Below are 18,504 nucleotides of genomic sequence, written 5' to 3'. Positions count from 1 at the left end.
ATGGGACGCTAACTTGCAAACCTATCGTTATCGTATATTGAACGCACACTCGCTCACTTGCATACATGTTATCTTGTTTGTTATAAAAATTAATTGTCAGTTATTTGTTTTGAGGGTATGTAAATGTGAATTGAAAACGTTGTGCTCGTTGTGATATGGGAATGTGAATGGAAATAATTAAATAGTTAACAATGGCCGTTTATCGACCCAGGGGCACGTTGGCACGTGTTATCTATGCCAAATTCCATAATGACAATTTTCTGGAGAATATAGACACACAACAGGTGAATATATTGCTAACTCAAAATATGCATTTCTTATTTACATTATGAATGCTTACAGTGGTATTCATTGAACTGCAGCGAACTGCCGGAAAGATTTCAGTCGAAATTCGTTGCCCTCAAGCAGCCAGACACAATAACAATAAAATGGCTGGAGCGTGCAAAAATGTTATCTTCAAATATTTGGTTGCACTTGTGGCATGCGCTCGCCAGGTCTGTTCTACAGTTTTTTATGACACAGACGGATATCAATGGCCTGCTAAAACGCGGCTCCATGTTCATTCTATCTGAGGATCAATTCTATAAGCTGCTGGAGGCAGGCGGTTTTGTAGCGAGATCTTTACCTCAAACAGTATGCTTTATTATCTAGATTATATCATCATCAATTCATAATCGTAATGTTTTTTTAGATTACGTTGCTGGACATTGGCGCGGGTGACGGTGAGGTCTCGCTGCGTGTGGCAAACAGTGTCACGGAACTAAGTGGAAATGCAGTTTTGCAGGTCTTTGCCACCGAGGCTAGTTGGACAATGCGCGAGAGGCTAAAGAAATTGAATTTTAATGTAGTTACCGAAATACAAGAGCTGCAGAATGTTGAACTAATTTCATGTCTTAATGTTCTGGATCGATGTTTTGACTCTTTCAAACTGTTGGAGGATATACATACCGCCTTGGCTCCACATGGACGAGCTGTAATTGCATTGGTGCTTCCCTACATGCACTATGTGGAGACGAATACATCGCATTTACCATTGAGGCCACTAATGGACAATCCCAACAAGCGAAATGGTCGCGGCACATCCTTCGAGGAGGAAGCAACAATGTTTTTGGAATTACTCGAGAACTGCGGCTTTCGTGTCGAATCCTGGACAAAGGCACCTTATTTATGCGAAGGTGATCTTCGACAATCATTCTATTGGCTGATCGATATTATTGTTGTACTTTCCAAAACGACTACTTAAGTATATGTATGTATATTATATTATGTATTATGTATAATAAACTTCCTAATATAATTTGTATAATCTTAAAGCGTGTTTGCAATTCCGATTTTAGCGCACTATGCTCTTTAGAAATCTGCAGGAACTTTACCGATCAAAAAGTCAAGATAGAATTACTCTTTTAAAACGTTATATCTCAGCCATATTCATGTACCAAAAGAGTCTAACTAAAGCACGTCTATATGGGCCTAGCAGCTTTCGCCCTCCGATATATAAATAAATAAATACCCGATACATTTTTGCAATTCTTTGGTTCTAACAGATCACATTGGAGCTTGTGATCCTAAACCACAAATTCCTTCACAAATCTGCAAATCTAAGGCCAACTTAAACCAAGAAAAACGGTTCGCCAAATATTACTGCCCGCGAGTGTAATATTTAAGTGTTTAAGGTTCTGAGATTACCCCTCTAATCCTCAAATGTATTTCGATAGACTTGCTATATGCGATTTTAATGAACCATGTACTTCGGTAATCTGTAAGGATTTGAGAGCCAATTTTCTGAAATGCAATTGTTCAAGCCTTTGGTTATACCCTGAAAGTATGCTTAATTAACTTTGTTTTCGCAAACTATTGTTTTTTGATGCGTACCCAAAAAATATGCTTTAATTCTTAGAGTTTAAATACTGAAGAAATATAGGTTTTTGCTAGGCAGGACATTTGATTCAGCCCAGAAGTATGCAGAGGGATTTTTCATTTTGTTTTTAAGCTTGCAACTTATTGAAAGAGACAATTCCCAATTTTTTGGTCTTAGATGAGCAGAAATCCAACAGCTTCAAAGCAGTCTTGATAAAACTTGATATATTTCCCTCTATTTGCTAAAGGCAGTAGATAGGTCACAGACGAGTAGATCGTTCATATAGCTACCTTAGGAACAATCGGTCGAATTATAAGTTTTAAAACATGCATATGTGTAAGTTTATCTCCATCAAGAAAGAAGGACTATCTTAAGCACACCGAGTATTAGATACCCTCGTAGACCGGAGTTAATCTGTTGGCATCTAAATTTCTGTTTGAAGTGCGAATTATTATATTTCTTAGCTGTAATCAAAGTAGGCGGTGACATATAAGTCACTATTTCTGATACAGTTTAACTACACAATGTGGAATATTAAGTTCACTGCCAGAACATAGAACAAAACTATAAGAAAATTATCTGCTTAAAACCAACAAAATTTGTTTTAATGTTTAATCAATATTTTAATATTTCTTAAAAAGGGTATGTAATTTTCAGCGTGCCTAAGATAGCCGTTATTATTTGTTTAGTTTGTCATTGTTTTTATTAGTCATCCGAAAATGATGTTGCAGATTATCGATGATAAGATAAGATGGAATATAAATGATCAACTTCTTAAATTAGAAGCATATTTACTTTTGTACGAACTATTTCATAACTAAAAGAATAATCGATAAAGGTTCTATAATTTGCCGCTTTCCTAGCTACTGACACTTGGATTTAATTTTAATTAGAAAGAGACGGGTTTTTTTTTTACTATTGTTCGACAAAATAGATGTATTTGTGTAATTTATTGATATGTCATATTTGAGTCAATCAACGAATCAGTGCAGCCATTGATATAGGCTTTATGCAACTTGTTAACAAATTCCTTATCGTTTTTAATCAGGTAAGTGAAGGCCTGCACAAATTGGGCACAATTAAGTGGTTTCTCCGATTCCGATACCGATTCCTGTTTGACTTTCGGGACCACATCAAACATTGTGGGCGGCATAAGCGCCGGTCTCGCCTCCGGTCGATTACCAACCAACAATCTTCTAAGACACTGTTCGGCTTCGTCGCTTGCGAACAAAGCTGATGCCGAAGGCGATTCGTCAACATGCTGCTCAAACTTCATTTCGGTTAAGAGTGAAATGGGTTTATCCGGATGCCGAGACGATGACGATGTTGATGCTTTCAGGAATGGTGACAGTGGACAGTCGCCATCTCGATTAGTGGATTGGTTATTGATTGGAGGCGCCTCATTGGGCGTCACCGAGCGCTGCTGTTTCTCCAACTCATCCACGGACAGTGGCGTCGGTCGATTCAAATGTGCCTCGACCGTTGCCTGCTTGGCCGACTCAAAGAACTTAAGCACATTATGGGAAGTCACGTTTTCGGATTGATTTAAAGCGGCGGCTGTCACTCCAGATTGCGGCTGACAATTCGCCTGGGCATTGTATTCCTTTTGCGCCTGGCTGAGCATGTTGTATATACTTAGATTGCTCGGCTTTGAGAAGGGCAGCAGGGTGTGGGGTTGCTGTCCATTAATCGCCTTGTTCTGCAATAACCCATTGACCAGGCTGCTAATACGATCGCATTCCTCACTATTGTAGAACCAGAAGCCGCGAATGCGCGAACGTTCGTTGCGATAGAGCAGAAATGGGGGCTGCGATTGTAATTCCAGACTGCCGGTTATTGGCTCCACAAACGAGGTCGTATTGAGTCGATTGTTAATGAATATGCTGTGATATGGCTCGGCGTTTCGATGGTAAATAAAGAAAGCGCCTTCCACATCCGTTTTTTCCCATTCATTTTGTTCCGAATTAAACGTGTAAAATGCAACGTGTGATGAAGAGTCCACAATTTCCTTTGCGTATGGATCTATTTTCTTGATGGCTGACAAATTCATTCGAGTTATGCTTTCGTCGGCCATGGTAAACTTTTTCTTAAACTATTATTGTATTTATTCAAAGATTCAACAAGCCCCTTACAAATGTTAGAGATGGGCAACAGTCGATTAATCTCAAGTAACATAAAGCACTGAAGGGCGTATGAACGAACCATCGGATAACTGTTGGAAAGATGACTGCATATTTGCATAAAGCATCTTATATTTATTTTGCCTAAACAGAAGCTATCCAATTTTCCCTTCACCACTACCAGCTTCCGCGAAACAGATGTCTTTGTTGTTGACAAATAAAATTGTAAACAAAGTTAAAAGGGATTTAAATTCTGACGTGCAATGTAGATTACTAAGTAGTTAGGATTAAAATTAGCAGTGCTCTCCGCCTTACAATAAACATAAGTTTTGTGCGAATATGTACAGAAAAAATTAATTAATAACTGAATCACAACACAAAAATGTAAGTATCTTATGCATAAACAAATTCGTGACAGAAGACAAATACAAAATTGTATATTTGGAAAGGAATATATATATATATAATATCAAGTTTAACTATCTATATTTTTGTTTACAGCATTAAAATCGTTAAATGTGATGCAAAAAAGCCAAATTGGCAACACTGACATCAATACAAATTGCTAACAAAATTATCGATATTTGCACAGAAAAAGGCGGGAAGATGCATTTTTGGCAAAATAAATATTTGTGATTGCATTTCAGTCATGCAGAAGTCGATAACGTAATTATAAGAATATATCAAATAATTTATACATTTAACTTTAACGCATTTTCTTTAATTTTTTATTGATATAGCTCATTTTTTAAACCAAAAGCTGAGCCAGGCGACTCGATACCTAAAAACACAAAGTAAGTTATTTACTCTGGCACATTTTCTTTTATTAAAGTTCCCTTTTTACAAAAGAGATGGCAAAGGTGCAGAGGATAAATTGCCTAAATGTGAAAAACCCGAAGTGGTTAAAAAAGAACCGGAAGAAGAAAATAAGCGACCATCGTTGAATACAAAAACCATGGATGAGCCCATGGAACCGCTGCCCAGCAAGCAGAAAATTATTAGCTTAACTTCAGACTCGAATGAGAGCGAGGGAACTGATATATACAATCCGTCATTGGAATTATATCATCCCATTAATCATGCATACTGGCGAGCCGAAGGCGTGTACGTATCAGAAATATAATTGTATAAGTTAGGACTGTCGTAACAATTATTCGTTTTTAAAGAACTCCTTATTTGGCGCTGGCCCGAACATTTCAAGTGATTGAGGAGACGAAAGGCCGATTGAAAATGATTGATATATTGAGCAATTTTTTTTGCTCGGTAATGATGGTCAGTCCAGAAGATCTGGTGCCGTGTGTCTATCTCAGCATTAATCAGTTGGCCCCCGCCTACGAAGGACTCGAACTTGGCGTTGCCGAAACAACGCTGATGAAGGCAATTTGCAAAGCAACTGGTCGCAATTTGGCGCACATTAAATCTCAGACACAGTTAATTGGCGATCTTGGAATTGTCGCGGAGCAATCGCGCGTCTCGCAACGCATGATGTTTCGCCCAAAGCCATTGAATGTGCGCGCTGTTTTCGCCAAACTCAAGGAGATTGCAAACATTTCAGGGCAGTCGAAGATTACTTTGGTTTATGATATCTTTGTTGCCTGTCGCCTGTCGGAAGCACGTTTCTTTATTCGCTCGCTAATTGGCAAATTGCGTATAGGCATTGCCGAGCAGAGCCTTTTAACTGCCTTGGCCATTGCTCTTGTTAAAAAACTTCACATCAACGATTGCAAACGTATCGACAAAGTGGCCGAAATTTATAAAGATGAAATTGCAGAGACTACGCTGATTTTAAAAACAACTTTCTGGTAAGTGCTAAGGTGGGACAACTTATGTTATTAAATATATTCTCTCATGTACTCATGACATCTAACATTTATGCCTCCAGTCAATGTCCCAATTATGACATCATTATACCAGCAATATTAAAATATGACATTGAGGAGCTGCAAGAGCGTTGTCCCATGCATCCTGGCATGCCTCTTAGACCCATGCTGGCGCAGCCAACAAAAGGTGTCCACGAGGTCCTGGAACGTTTTAGTGGAATGCATATAACTTGCGAATGGAAGTATGATGGCGAGAGGGCTCAAATTCATTTGAATGAGCAGGGCGAGATAAGCATTTTCTCAAGGAACTCGGAGAATAATACACCCAAATATCCGGATCTCATTGCAAGAAGCAAGCCTATCCTTAAAACTGAGGTGAAGTCGTATATCCTCGATAGTGAGATTGTCGCCTGGGATATAGAACGCAAGCAAATTCTACCATTCCAAATTCTTAGTACACGTAAAAGGAAAAACGTTGATATCGATGATATAAAAGTTCAAGTTTGTGTGTACATATTTGATCTTTTGTACATCAATGGAAAGTCCCTAGTCACACAGCCACTTTCTGAGCGTCGAAAGATACTATTTGAACATTTCCAAGAAGTCGAAGGTGAATGGAAATTCGCCACTGCCCTCAACACAAATGATATGGATGAAGTGCAGCAATTTTTAGAGGAATCGATTAAAGGTAAGAATATGCACTAATAATCCGTCAAATTCTGCAACGTCTCGGATCATTTTCAGGCAACTGTGAGGGTCTAATGGTGAAAACATTGGATGAGGAGGCCACATATGAAATTGCAAAAAGATCAAGAAATTGGCTGAAATTGAAAAAAGATTATTTGTCAAATGTGGGTGATTCTCTGGATCTGGTTGTTATCGGTGGCTACAAGGGCAAAGGACGACGTACCGGAATCTACGGTGGCTTCCTGCTAGCCTGTTATGACACAGACAATGAGGAATACCAAACCATATGCAAAATTGGAACTGGTTAGCTGTTTTAAATGTATTTAAACTTACACATACTTTATCTTTATGACTACTTTTTTAGGTTTCACTGATGAAGATTTGCGACAACACTCTGAGTTCTTTAGCACCAACAAGTTGAGCGAGGCCAAATCATATTTCAGATACGATTCCAGCTTGGAGCCGGATGATTGGTTTGAGCCCTGTCAAGTTTGGGAGGTTAAATGCGCCGATCTATCGCTTAGTCCCATTCACCGAGCAGGTATAGGAATTGTGGATGCTGAACGTGGTATTTCGCTGCGATTTCCCCGTTTTATACGCATCCGAGATGACAAGAGTCCAGAGAATGCAACGGATGCAAATCAGGTGGCCCACATGTATAGCTCACAGGATGTTGTTAAAAATAATCAGAAATCTAGCAACTCAATGGATCTTGAGAGCGATTTTTATTAATAAAGAGCAATTGCTTGCCAGAAACTAAAATTACAAGTTAACTCGATTATTTACTGCGCCGAACTTGTGCTGCTTTCCGATGGCTTTGATACAACGCCGCGCGCCTGCTCCGCATTGTCCTGCGGCTTTTGTCTGTTGCGTCTATTGTACCGCTTGTTGGTGGGCTTATTGTCCTGGAAGAACGTATCTCTTTCGAAAGTTGGCGCAGAATCTTTACAGTCTGTTGGTGAAGTATCATCGGAGTCCATTCGCATTCGAACCTTGGGCTGATATATGGCAATTGATGGACGATCCTGTAAGCAAGTAGAAGCTATATATTGAAAGGCGATACGATTAATTCTATGAGACATCAAACCTTATTTCTTATACGACGCTCTTCAGCTAAACGTGAGTTGTTTGCTTTACTGCTACTCGTATTTGGCTGTATAGAATGTTCTTGTCCTGATCCTGACTTAGGGATTTCTTTCGATCTCTTATAATTCTCAGCTGGTTCTTTACTAGCACCTTGTTCGTTTGAGATAACTGAGGAAATCGCTTTATTTGTACTAGGCAGCACACAAGGATCTTCGTCTATTGATTCCGATTTAACGATTTCTTTTGGTCTTTTAGAGGTCTCTGCAGTTTCTCGTTTACTGCCCGCCTCTAATGATTTAACTGTTTCTGTTTTGGATGCAACGGCATTTTCCACTGGCTTGGCTTCTTTCTTTAAAATGACAAATTCTTCGTTTTTTTTCTGTTGATCTCTTTTAGCTGGCTGATTTGAGGGTCGCTTTTGAACCGTCACTTTTTCCTGGCGATCATTTGTATTCTTGTCCCGATTATCACGTTCTCTGCCCAATTTTCGTTGCTCGTGTTCTTCGCGACGACGCTGATTGCGTTCCGTGCGTCGCTTCGAGCGTGAATTTTCCGTTGCCTCTTCTTGAGCTTGGCCTTGTCCTTGACCCTGACCTCCTCCATGTCCAAATCCCTTTTTTGGATTATTGGAATTTACAGATTTCTTATTGTTATCACCAAGAGCGTCTTTCTGTTTGCCAGCTTCTGGTAATTCGAATGCTCTTTGCTGCTTTTGCTCTTCCCGGCTCTTTTTCTTCTCTTCGTTTCGCTTGCGCGCTTCTTCGCGCCGTTTTTCCTTCTTGTTAGCCAAATACTGAAGCAGCGGTGTCGATTTAACCTTCTCATCAGACTTCTGGTCGAATGTGAAATCGATCTTCGTATCACATAATCGACTCGCCTCCTCGCGCTCGTCGGCCATTCTCTGGAGATACTCTTGATAATGCGGTTCTTTTTCGATGGTATTCATTTTGTAGTCCTGACTGCGTCCTTTGTTCTTCAGAAAGCACTGAAACGGTGCATATTCCACAATGGCGATGTATTCCACGCCCCTCGCATCGACAAACACGTAGCCATCGAATCGATCGCGAAACTGTAGAACTTCCGACATATCTTTCATGGACATGTCAATGTAAGCCCGGCATGTTGCCTCCTGTCCGAGCGACCAGTCTGCCTGGCAATAATAGTAGGCATCGTTTTCTGGCAATGGCTCCACTTGTTGCAAGAATTCCTCTTCAGTCATTGTCGGCGGCAAATGCCGAATCACAATCTAAAAGACAGCAATTAAATAATGTATACTGTATATATTAAACGGTGCGTACTTTGATGGCCTGACTAGACTTCTCCCTCCTCTCTCTACGTTTATTAACTCGTTGTTTCTCCATAATAAAATGAATTTGTTTTTCGTTAATAGATGTGTTGTCCGTACGTCACCCACAAGTTGAACTTCAAAACATTACAACAATTCGATTAAAAATATCGGAACATCGAAGATACGATAGCGGTGAAAGGTGGCAAAGGGAACAGGGTGACTAGAGCACGTAAATTAGCGAAAAAATAATAAGAATGGGTTCATCACACAGCGGAACGGTTGGGATTTTTTCAATGATGTGAAACGCTGTTCACCCTGGAAACACCAGCATCAGTCAGAGCTGTGAATTGATTATGAAATGATTGCGCAACAATATAAATTAAAAATGAATGTTAAAAGGAAATTTTATGTTGTAATTTTTCACGCATTGTACTGTTCTGTACAATGTGTCAAAGCCTATTTCTCAATTTTATCACATTTAAATGTGTTAATGGGTCCAGTCACTATGACTTCTAGATATTTCTTTAATATTGTTGATTAAGATACATTTAATTATACATAACAAGCATAAAAATAATATTTTCTAATTATTATTCTGATCTAAAAATAATCTGTATACATTAGAGTTGAATTTTATTGTGGATCTCGATCATAATTAGGCTATATTAAATATTTCGGGGCTTAAATGAAATGTTTTGATAGTGTAAAACCAAGATCAAAAAGGTATTTTTTTAATGTGGAAAGTTTTGACCTATTCCACATTTATATACAGACTCTAGAGGCTTTTGAAATTGCATACGAGTTCTGGAAAATTCATAATTTAAATAATATTTCCAGAAGCGGAAAATGTGTGAAATGTCCTAACTGTAAAATTTCAATTAAAAATAGCTGGCCCGTGTAAAGCCGGTTAATAAATATATCATTGTAATTAATAATTCATTGGACTAGCAATTTTTACATTCTCTACACTGATCCCAAAAGAGAAAAAGAGTATATTGGTTTTGTTAAATGTCTTTCTGACGGTGTCTGTCATCTTAACTAGCTTTTCGACGTTTTCAAATCGAGGGACTTAAAAGTCAAAATATAAACAAATTAATTTAAATATAATAATTCGACTTTTATTATTCAAGAAGAATATTGTTCACCTGTTTTACTGTTGCTACAATGGGAACAGAGTATTTCACAGTCGATTGTGTCTCAATAAAGCACTTTACTTGTTTTCTCTGTTAGAATTCTTACTAATAGTAAGAACTATTTATAAAAGGATTGCATTTTAACATTTAAATGAGAATGTTAATTAAAGTTGAAATTATTATACCAAAGTACACAATATTTGAATGGGTACACTGAAAGAATATGTGGATTATTTGGAGCTATTCGGTAATATATTATATACTGAGTTGCGTAAGTTTTCAGAATTAAATAAAGTGTATTTAAATGACAACAGTCGACTTAATTTGATTAAGTTAACTTAATTGTCAATATAATTATAGAATCATAGCAATTACTTAATGTGAGCATTGCATGGTATACTTTTTGGCACGTGTATGGCATAAAGTGAAACATTTCCACCCCCAAAAATATAGTCAGTTTTTAGGCGCCGCCTCCAAATACGTTAAGCGGCAGTTTTTCTCTCTTTCGCTGTGTGAAAGGGAAATATGGTTTTTTTATACAAAGGATGTTTGATGTTAAGACAATCGTAACTGAAACCTATTTATTTAAGCATAGTTACAAATTGTATTTCCTGAGTGGGCTGCCAATTTAATTTATTTTATTATAATGTGATTTATTGCCAAATTAAAGTATTCTATATATATATATATTGATTAAGTGTCGGGCGATTTTGCTTGTGCGACTGTTCGGTTTATATGCAATGGAATTTTCATTTTTAAACAAAACAAGCTATGATAAAGATTGTCTGTACAATTCCAATTCACAACTGATCAACAATACGAATGCAAGTACCGGATTCGGATCGGTGGCGAATCACATGAGCCATTATAATTTAATAATCGATTCGAATTATAAGCTGCGGGCCAATGAGAACGTGATTAGAAATTCCTTTAGCCAAGAGTCCAATATACTATTCTCCAAAATTACAAATGTTGCTGAGTTTTATCCCGGTGCACATAATATTACGCCTTTCAATTCCGGTAAGTCCATCATTTTAAAACCAAAAGTGGGAACAGTGGTGAAATTGAATATATCAATTTGTGGCGGAGTTTTATGTCTTACTAAACTTTCAACTGATATCGAACATTTTGAAATAAATCGTGTCCTTCAATAATCATATCTACTCTATTAGAGTTTACTACAGTTACCCGCGACTCGTAGTTCGTAGGCCCTTTGTTATTTACTTTTAAGACAAGTGTTCTTCACTGTTCTCTTGTGGCAATTTGTTATCCGAAATTTTCTGCTCCTCATATAATTGATCATGAGTTCAAACCAAATCGTTTCAATCTTGCAATTTCTAACTCTGTTTTACAAACATCTACCATCTACATCAATGCCCTGAGCTAATCCTGTCCATTGATTCAATACCAGATTTAAGTTTCAAAATAAATAGTAGTTCTTTTAATTATAGCATAATCGGCTTTTCAGAAATTTGGTTAGATTCCACCGTATCTTACTATTGACACGACTCTCTTGTATTAAAATATTTCTAAAAGTTTAGGAAGCCTGGTTCTAGTATTGACTTGTCTATAGGCAAGTTAAGCTTTACTTGCCTAAACTCGGAAAACTCAGTTTTACTCGGAACATTAATTAATTATTTCATCATGTCTTTCTTCCTTTTCACTTGGGGATTTACAAAAGCAATGATGTTGAATGCTCTGATCTTTTTCACTTGTACCCCCTCGCTACCCTGTCTGATCCCTTATAATATTTTTAACATCTAACCTCATACTCTCCTCCCACAAATTTCTATATATCATTATGTGGATAAGGAGTGCTATAATTCCCTCCCACATCAATTATCAAAACTTTTACCATATTGTTCGCATTTATTTGGGAAGGAATCATTTTCATTATCCTCCACAAAAAAGGTGGTAAGTCTGACATATCAAATTATTATTGTCACGTTATCTGATATTCCAAAGCTCTTTGGAAAAAATCCATAATTCAACTTTACAACATCTAAAAATCGGTAAATCGGTTGTTTCTCCTGCTTAACATGGTTTCATGAAAAATCTACATACTTCTATTAATATGCTTGAATTTATCTTCCTTGTAAATGATAGTAAGCCATTCAATTGAGTTACAAGCTTCTCTCTAAACTATTTGGATTTAGGTCCCTTGACCACGGTTCACGTTTGTGCAACTGTATTTCTTATCCTTTTTCTTTAAAGACTTTCTGTCAATCCTATCACATTCACGTATTTTCAATTAAGGTGACGATGTGAAACTCATTTTACAGTACACCGATCCTCCTCACTCGTCTACAGGATGATTTTAACTCCGCATGGGATCTTGACGAACCAGTTGTATCTTAATTGATCTAAATGTGTACTTATGACATTGAGTGGAATTTGCTTTTCTCTTATCTTCTCTTCTCATCCCTTTAACTGGTATCCCAGTCTGCAGTATCGTGGTCCAGAAGGCTTCTTCTTATTAATCTTCTGTCACGGGTTAACCACAGAACACTTCTCTTTTCTATGAAGTACTCTTAGGTTCTGTGTTCTTAGTAGATCTACTAGAAATTTTGTTCCCTTTCAATTATCCTCATACACACATAATCAACTACCCAGCAAATCTCTTACTTCGTTTTTCGTATCTTATTTTTTATCTCTCTCTCTGAGATATCAAATAAATACATTCTCTGGATCTCATAGTCTCTGAGATTGGCTTGACTCTTTAGACAAACAGACAATCTGAAACGGCGAGATCATTTCGGCTATTAATGCTGATCGAAAATATGTCAACCACGTAAAAGAAAAATGGATTAATTGCAAAACTTATTGAATTTATTATAGATTTTCAACTTAAGTCATATGCTGATGAAGCTTCAAGTCTGACCGACAAATCGAAACAAAGACGAATACGAACAACCTTCACATCCAATCAACTAAATGAACTTGAAAAAATATTTTTGGAAACGCATTATCCAGATATATACACAAGAGAAGAAATTGCTTCTAAATTACATTTAACAGAAGCGAGAGTTCAGGTAAATGTTATTTCTATACTGAATTTATATCACAATATAATTTCTATAGATTTGCATGTATTAAGTAGGATAGATTTGATCAGTAAACAAATTTGTACAGTTCTTTCCGCTTTCGATTTATTTCTAGGTTTGGTTCCAGAATCGTAGAGCAAAATTTCGCAAACAAGAACGGCATGCCATCTATATAATGAAGGATAAGTGCTCGAAAATGGAAAGCCGACAGAATACGATATCTGGCACACAATCGTATGATGTGCCACTGAACGGATCTCAAAATGCATGCCAAATAAAATGTTTTTATGATAAAATATAGAAAGAAAAAATACATACTCGTACTGAAATATACAACAAAATTTGCTTATGTGAGTTTGCAGATATAAAAAGGTAAGAATAAGTTCTCAGTTTAAAAAGAAATAAAAAAGATGAGATCAACAATTATAGGGATACCAGCTTAATGTTGCCAAAATTCGACTAAAAAAAATAAGACAGATGCAACCAGAATAAATTTAAAATACGGACCAAAATATATTAAAACAATTGAAAACAGGCCATATTTTGAAATTATTTTCTAGAGAATTGAGATTGAAATAAAACTTTATTGATAATTTATCTATCAAAAATATACAATTCGCCATCCACTGTGTAATTTAAGTCACATGAATCTGTGCTCAGATCATCGATGACCCGCCAAAACCTTTTTAACAATATTTGAGCATTTGCAATTATTTTTGTTTTAATGGCAATTTTATAAATTTTGGTTAAATTGCGTATTTTACTCAAATTCTTTTTAACCATATAAAAACGTATCTGGTTAATTGTATTTATGTTTTCTGACTATCTCAAATTGAAAAATGATAAATCTGTCCGATAAATGGCAATCTGGACTAGTTCTGAGCAGCTGCTCCGTATTGATAATTTAAAATCTTGATTTTAGCGAGTGTTCAAGTTTACTGTCTAGCCAATTCTTAGAACCCAACAATAAGAAACACAGATTTTTTTCCAACAATAAAACAACAAATATTTATTTAAACTAGAATATTAAGATGGGAAATAAATAAATAATACACAAAGGAACTTAATAATAATATTCGAAAATCTATGCAGCGCAGACATACAGATCCCGAGGTTATTACCGTAGTCAAATTCTGTGAATATCCCTCAAAAGTCACAAGACATTTGTGATAATCGACATCATCATCATTATCCTGGACGACAGCAAAAATGGTTGCATTAAAGTAACCATTCTCATCCTCAATAGGATCGTTGGCCACAACTTTAACAATGTCATCGTCATCATCAGATCTACAAATAAGTTCAGATGAAATATGATTTTTCACTTGAATTCCCCTTATTTTGTGATCAATTTACTTACACTATGCTTAATGTTGGCTTGGGGAATACATTGGTGACTACGCACTCCAATTGAGTCTCATTTTGAATTTGATAACGATACATGTTCAGTGTATAATTTCGAACATCGATAACTTGTACGCTCTTGTGAATGGTTATCGTCTCCTTACTCGTTTGGACAACACACTTATAGTCTCCAGTGGAACTTATCGAAGGATTAATCAGGGCCAGTGCACTATACTGTTTATTTGGGTCTATGGAGCTCTCATAGGAGCTGTCTACATCATTTTTATATTCCGGCTATAATCAATTTTTAATATATATGAAAATTTTTATAAATATACTATGATTATATTTTGTTATACATACAATTGGTGCTGGATGCGAGCCACGTATCCACTGATATATGGTTTTATCATTTCTAAACCACTTGACAGTTAGAAATGAATCCGTATCCTTGATTTCATAATCGCATTCCAATACAGTTGGATCCATATCATCATCATCATCATCATCTAGGACGATAAATTTGGTATCCTCAGCGATTTTGACTGGTCCACATCGTATACCTAACGGAAGAAAGGATATAATGTTACTGTGATCTTATTTAACGAGACAACTGTCCATTTTCAGATTACAAAATTATACATTTAGTTAATGATTTCTGTATTTAATATCAAGGCCGAAGCGTTTCAAATATAAATAGATCTTTCAAGTTGAGTTCGATGTTTTTAGGCCGAATATTAATCTTTCGCATAAGTAGCCATGAAAATCCAAAATTTATCATACTGTGCGATAAACGTGTGTCAAAAACAAAAATGTTGTATACATATGTGCTTCATAAAAACATACATAGGGACAGTACATGTATTTGTTCATCGTCGTTTTCATAGTTTCAAGGTCTGAAATATTTATGTAAAGATCTCTGCACCCCTTTTTCACGAATAACATTTAACAACACAATTGCACAAATGTCCTGATATTTAAAACTTGTTTGTTGTTCATTTTGTGCAAACACGTAGTATTTGGATGTACACACAGATATATTGTATATCTAGCTAGACGTATATATTGATATATACGAAGTATTATTCACACGCTGAGATGATTTCATTTCTTGATTTAAAAATAGTTTTCAAATGCTCAAATAATATTACGCGTTCTTTTCCACACTGAATGAAAATAATGAGATCGTTAAAGGTCGTTACCTTTAAATATAATTGATGTCACAATAATGATAGCGAATGGTAGTTGCATTATTAACTTTTATTTTATTTTTTGGTGCTCTTTTGAAGAGGTTAACACAGAACTGAAAATTTCACTACTAAATTTAAACACTGCAGCCGAACCGTCCGCTGGGCATGGTCAAGCACAATTGTTGGATATATCACAACTGAGAATGTTGTCGACCGTGGCATAAGCCCAAAGCACACAAAAATACATATAAACACATACACCACATATGTGTATATCTTGCGGAAAACCGTCAACAGAGAACAGGCACGCGAAGAGAGTCAAAAACAACAACAAAAATTAACAAGCAACCCACCCAAATGAATAAATGTTTGTACCTTGTTCCGGCCAATGTCTCTTTTGATCGTGTGTCTTATGTATATGTATTATATGGGAGAACCTGTGTATATTAAAACATGTGTGTCCAAATGTGCACAGCCCGTGCCACTTGTGCCACCAAAACAGTGTTTGTGTGTGTGCATGTGTGTGTATCTGCAGCTGCCTCATGAGCGAGTGTGTGAGTGAGTGAGTGAGGGGATGGAAAGCCTTTCTGCTTCGCTGATCGCCTTTGTCTACTGTAAAAAAAAAACCGTCAGTTACTGTGTGGCATATTATCTACCCATGAATCAACCATGCAACTAAAACTATGTACGTATATGTATATATATAGTATATGTATGTGCACTTAAATTTACATTCTAAACACATGCTAAATACATTCTAAATGCGAGTATTTATGTACACAATGCATACATATACATATGTATGTATGTATGTGCGTTGGAGAGCGTCTGCAAAAACAGTTCACATGTGTGAAAAAAAATTAGTGTCCATATGTATTTAGGTATGTATACATAATGCGTGTGCATGGTAGCGTATGAGAAATGAAAGTAAGGCAATCTGCAATGTTTCTTCTTGCGATCAAATACGCAACAGAAATTACCAAGGAAAACGAAAATGTTTGGTATACAAGAAATAATCATTCGATCGACAGTTTCTATGTCAGATATGTTAGATAGTAATTCGATCCTGTTGGCTAAGACAAATATGTACTAATCAACTGAGAAAAGGATATAGTCGAAAGGATATAGTCGAATTTTAATTAAGATAGTCCTAGATCTATGGGGTTAATTCCCAAAAAGAAACTGAGATGGTCATATCAACTCTTTTAGGTTGCAGGCTCAAAGATATCTTCTTCAAGGTGACAAAATTACTGTAGTTTTTGCAAAAGAAATCCGTGTTCAGCGCTAATCACCCTGACAAACTTAACGTTTATTTAAACTTAAACACTTTGATATCGATGTCGAAAATATCGTTTTAGAGGCGATACATAATAAGCGATATAACATGTACATTTAAGTTATCGATACATCGTAATGTGTTTTCATCCCTGGACCACACTAATACCGCACGATTTGCTACAACTCTTTAACCTGCCTATGTATAAATATTAAAAACATCGAGCATGCTTAAATCGCGAGTAATTGGTACGTTTTCATACAGAAGATGCCTGTCGTATTTCTCAAACGCCTTCAACAATTTGGCAAATCAAGGCCCGCCAATGGCCCCTAACAAGGCGCAGAGTACGAGCGAACTGGTCAACAATTTGGATTTAGATGTTTTCATTAACCGGGACCACAGGCAAATGGATTTGTTGGACAAACTAATGAAGCTCAGGTGAGCTCGATGAGTAAAACCCAAGTCAATAATTGTTCCTTATGCAAATTTTCTTGGTTTTGCCAGGCAACAAAAGGAGTGCAGCAAGGTGCCACTGCTGCCAAATATATTGGTGAAGCAATTGCTCGACGACACAGGACCACAGGAATCGATGAATGTGCTAAAGAAGCCCTTGCAATACGGCATATTTATTGATCAGTTTACGGGATGTCATTTAATGGACTGGTTCTTGCATAACGGCAACACACGGGAAGCGGCACAACTTGCCACACTTCTTGTGGAGCGAGACTTATGCAACAATGAACTCGTCGCCACACTGTGCCTTCAATCTTTTTACGCCTACGTTAAAAATTACGAAGCACAGGAAGTGGAAAAAGTAGAGCCCTCCAAAGAAGTGGTAAGTAATTAAATACTTATATTTATATTTCTATGCATTTATATATTGTTAAAATTCTTTCACAAGGAAAAAGTTCGTGTTAAATTTATACGAAACTACGAAAATGCCAATGTTAAAACTGAAGAGAAAATGATGAGTGAAGCTATGATAAAATTGGGATCGAATACAAACCTAGACAAGGAACTTGTCCACAATATTACACTGATTGGGCTAACACTAGATTGTCGTCTGACTGAAGCAGAAAAGTGGCTGACAGGAAATCAAGAAAGCTTAAACAAATCTGCACTGCAAGTCTGCCGTCAGCTGATTGATGTCTTGAAAGTGGAAAACACTCCTGAACTTGAAAAACTACTTGCTCAAGAATGTAAACAAACTAAGTCATTTGATGAGATCTTGGAGTCATGTGTGAAACGTTGTGTGGAAAGTTGTGAGCCGCAACTTATGGAGGAATACGAGAAAAGTTACCAAGCGTGGCAAATGGGTTTTCAACTGGCTGTCAAGGAACAGGCCAAAATCCACGATGTGCAAAATCGCGTGGAAAGCATTCACAATACGTTAAACAGCTTGCAAACGATGCGACAGAATCTTTGGTACTTTGAGAACAAAGAGGATATTGATATTGCAATTTACAAGAAGAAAGTCCATTATCCCAAGCGTTGGTTCGGCAAGAAGAAGAAGCCCAAGGCAGTGGATGCTTTCTATGTGCCACCAACTATTTCGCGAGGAAATTGAATGCTGTTTTTGCAACATTCTTAAATGCGAAAAAACCAAAATCAGTCCAGTTTTAAAGATTTAATTAAATTACTGGAAAAATAATGAGAAT

The 18,504-nt window shown here is 36.7% G+C and overlaps 7 protein-coding genes across 7 annotated transcripts; 4 read left to right on the top strand and 3 right to left on the bottom strand.

Moving 5' to 3' along the window:
• The first annotated feature begins 68 nt into the window (after positions 1-68).
• Positions 69-1,294, top strand: LOC6560254 (protein-L-histidine N-pros-methyltransferase). The gene is made up of 3 exons (XM_001986999.2): positions 69-284; positions 343-633; positions 692-1,294. The coding sequence occupies exons 1-3, from the start codon at positions 192-194 to the stop codon at positions 1,241-1,243; spliced, it is 936 nt and encodes a 311-aa protein (XP_001987035.1). The 5' UTR covers positions 69-191; the 3' UTR covers positions 1,244-1,294.
• Positions 1,295-2,576: 1,282 nt separating this feature from the next.
• Positions 2,577-3,988, bottom strand: LOC6559921 (mRNA-decapping enzyme 1B). Its single transcript, XM_001986998.2, has one exon. The coding sequence runs from the start codon at positions 3,930-3,932 to the stop codon at positions 2,808-2,810; it is 1,125 nt and encodes a 374-aa protein (XP_001987034.1). The 5' UTR covers positions 3,933-3,988; the 3' UTR covers positions 2,577-2,807.
• A 624-nt stretch (positions 3,989-4,612) lies between these two features.
• Positions 4,613-7,247, top strand: LOC6559920 (DNA ligase 1). Its single transcript, XM_001986997.2, has 7 exons — positions 4,613-4,644; positions 4,719-4,772; positions 4,828-5,082; positions 5,145-5,780; positions 5,861-6,486; positions 6,543-6,788; positions 6,850-7,247. The coding sequence occupies exons 1-7, from the start codon at positions 4,628-4,630 to the stop codon at positions 7,215-7,217; spliced, it is 2,202 nt and encodes a 733-aa protein (XP_001987033.2). The 5' UTR covers positions 4,613-4,627; the 3' UTR covers positions 7,218-7,247.
• On the bottom strand, positions 7,179-9,019 carry LOC6559919 (regulator of nonsense transcripts 3B). Its single transcript, XM_001986996.2, has 3 exons — positions 8,870-9,019; positions 7,573-8,817; positions 7,179-7,510 (listed from the first exon to the last, which is right to left on the bottom strand). The coding sequence occupies exons 1-3, from the start codon at positions 8,930-8,932 to the stop codon at positions 7,268-7,270; spliced, it is 1,551 nt and encodes a 516-aa protein (XP_001987032.1). The 5' UTR covers positions 8,933-9,019; the 3' UTR covers positions 7,179-7,267.
• Positions 9,020-10,732: 1,713 nt separating this feature from the next.
• On the top strand, positions 10,733-13,346 carry LOC6559918 (paired mesoderm homeobox protein 2B). The gene is made up of 3 exons (XM_001986995.2): positions 10,733-11,012; positions 12,831-13,024; positions 13,152-13,346. Exons 1-3 carry the CDS (start codon positions 10,733-10,735, stop codon positions 13,335-13,337), a joined length of 660 nt encoding a protein of 219 aa, XP_001987031.1. The 3' UTR covers positions 13,338-13,346.
• A 670-nt stretch (positions 13,347-14,016) lies between these two features.
• On the bottom strand, positions 14,017-15,764 carry LOC6559251. The gene is made up of 4 exons (XM_032734399.1): positions 15,583-15,764; positions 14,744-14,943; positions 14,397-14,674; positions 14,017-14,326 (listed from the first exon to the last, which is right to left on the bottom strand). Exons 1-4 carry the CDS (start codon positions 15,629-15,631, stop codon positions 14,050-14,052), a joined length of 804 nt encoding a protein of 267 aa, XP_032590290.1. The 5' UTR covers positions 15,632-15,764; the 3' UTR covers positions 14,017-14,049.
• A 1,245-nt stretch (positions 15,765-17,009) lies between these two features.
• LOC6559250 lies at positions 17,010-18,503 on the top strand. The gene is made up of 3 exons (XM_001986993.2): positions 17,010-17,284; positions 17,351-17,681; positions 17,748-18,503. The coding sequence occupies exons 1-3, from the start codon at positions 17,073-17,075 to the stop codon at positions 18,411-18,413; spliced, it is 1,209 nt and encodes a 402-aa protein (XP_001987029.1). The 5' UTR covers positions 17,010-17,072; the 3' UTR covers positions 18,414-18,503.
• The last annotated feature ends 1 nt before the right edge of the window (position 18,504 follows it).

This window comes from Drosophila grimshawi, unplaced genomic scaffold (genome assembly GCF_018153295.1).
Source record: "Drosophila grimshawi isolate 15287-2541.00 unplaced genomic scaffold, ASM1815329v1 contig_1369, whole genome shotgun sequence".
Classification (NCBI taxonomy): Eukaryota; Metazoa; Arthropoda; class Insecta; order Diptera; family Drosophilidae; genus Drosophila; species Drosophila grimshawi.
This window is presented reverse-complemented; position numbering and strand designations above follow the sequence as displayed.

What these genes read in the sequence shown, in the direction of transcription:
- LOC6559920 (XM_001986997.2), top strand. An exon ending in TCGATACCTAAAAACACAAA is followed by an intron (nt 4,773 to 4,827) that starts GTAAGTTATTTA and finishes TTTTTACAAAAG; the next exon opens with AGATGGCAAAGGTGCAGAGG. An exon ending in CATATGCAAAATTGGAACTG is followed by an intron (nt 6,789 to 6,849) that starts GTTAGCTGTTTT and finishes CTACTTTTTTAG; the next exon opens with GTTTCACTGATGAAGATTTG.
- LOC6559921 (XM_001986998.2), bottom strand. Translation starts at nt 3,932, where the DNA reads ATGGCCGACGAAAGCATAACTCGAATGAATTTGTCAGCCATCAAGAAA.
- LOC6559919 (XM_001986996.2), bottom strand. Translation starts at nt 8,932, where the DNA reads ATGGAGAAACAACGAGTTAATAAACGTAGAGAGAGGAGGGAGAAGTCT. An exon ending in AGTCTAGTCAGGCCATCAAA is followed by an intron (nt 8,818 to 8,869) that starts GTACGCACCGTT and finishes GCTGTCTTTTAG; the next exon opens with ATTGTGATTCGGCATTTGCC. An exon ending in AGCGTCGTATAAGAAATAAG is followed by an intron (nt 7,511 to 7,572) that starts GTTTGATGTCTC and finishes ACTTGCTTACAG; the next exon opens with GATCGTCCATCAATTGCCAT.
- LOC6559251 (XM_032734399.1), bottom strand. Translation starts at nt 15,631, where the DNA reads ATGCAACTACCATTCGCTATCATTATTGTGACATCAATTATATTTAAA. An exon ending in GCTCGCATCCAGCACCAATT is followed by an intron (nt 14,675 to 14,743) that starts GTATGTATAACA and finishes AATTGATTATAG; the next exon opens with CCGGAATATAAAAATGATGT. An exon ending in AAGCCAACATTAAGCATAGT is followed by an intron (nt 14,327 to 14,396) that starts GTAAGTAAATTG and finishes ACTTATTTGTAG; the next exon opens with ATCTGATGATGACGATGACA.
- LOC6559918 (XM_001986995.2), top strand. Translation starts at nt 10,733, where the DNA reads ATGGAATTTTCATTTTTAAACAAAACAAGCTATGATAAAGATTGTCTG. An exon ending in TATTACGCCTTTCAATTCCG is followed by an intron (nt 11,013 to 12,830) that starts GTAAGTCCATCA and finishes AATTTATTATAG; the next exon opens with ATTTTCAACTTAAGTCATAT. An exon ending in TAACAGAAGCGAGAGTTCAG is followed by an intron (nt 13,025 to 13,151) that starts GTAAATGTTATT and finishes ATTTATTTCTAG; the next exon opens with GTTTGGTTCCAGAATCGTAG.
- LOC6559250 (XM_001986993.2), top strand. Translation starts at nt 17,073, where the DNA reads ATGCTTAAATCGCGAGTAATTGGTACGTTTTCATACAGAAGATGCCTG. An exon ending in GACAAACTAATGAAGCTCAG is followed by an intron (nt 17,285 to 17,350) that starts GTGAGCTCGATG and finishes TGGTTTTGCCAG; the next exon opens with GCAACAAAAGGAGTGCAGCA. An exon ending in TAGAGCCCTCCAAAGAAGTG is followed by an intron (nt 17,682 to 17,747) that starts GTAAGTAATTAA and finishes TTCTTTCACAAG; the next exon opens with GAAAAAGTTCGTGTTAAATT.
- LOC6560254 (XM_001986999.2), top strand. Translation starts at nt 192, where the DNA reads ATGGCCGTTTATCGACCCAGGGGCACGTTGGCACGTGTTATCTATGCC. An exon ending in AGAATATAGACACACAACAG is followed by an intron (nt 285 to 342) that starts GTGAATATATTG and finishes GAATGCTTACAG; the next exon opens with TGGTATTCATTGAACTGCAG. An exon ending in CGAGATCTTTACCTCAAACA is followed by an intron (nt 634 to 691) that starts GTATGCTTTATT and finishes ATGTTTTTTTAG; the next exon opens with ATTACGTTGCTGGACATTGG.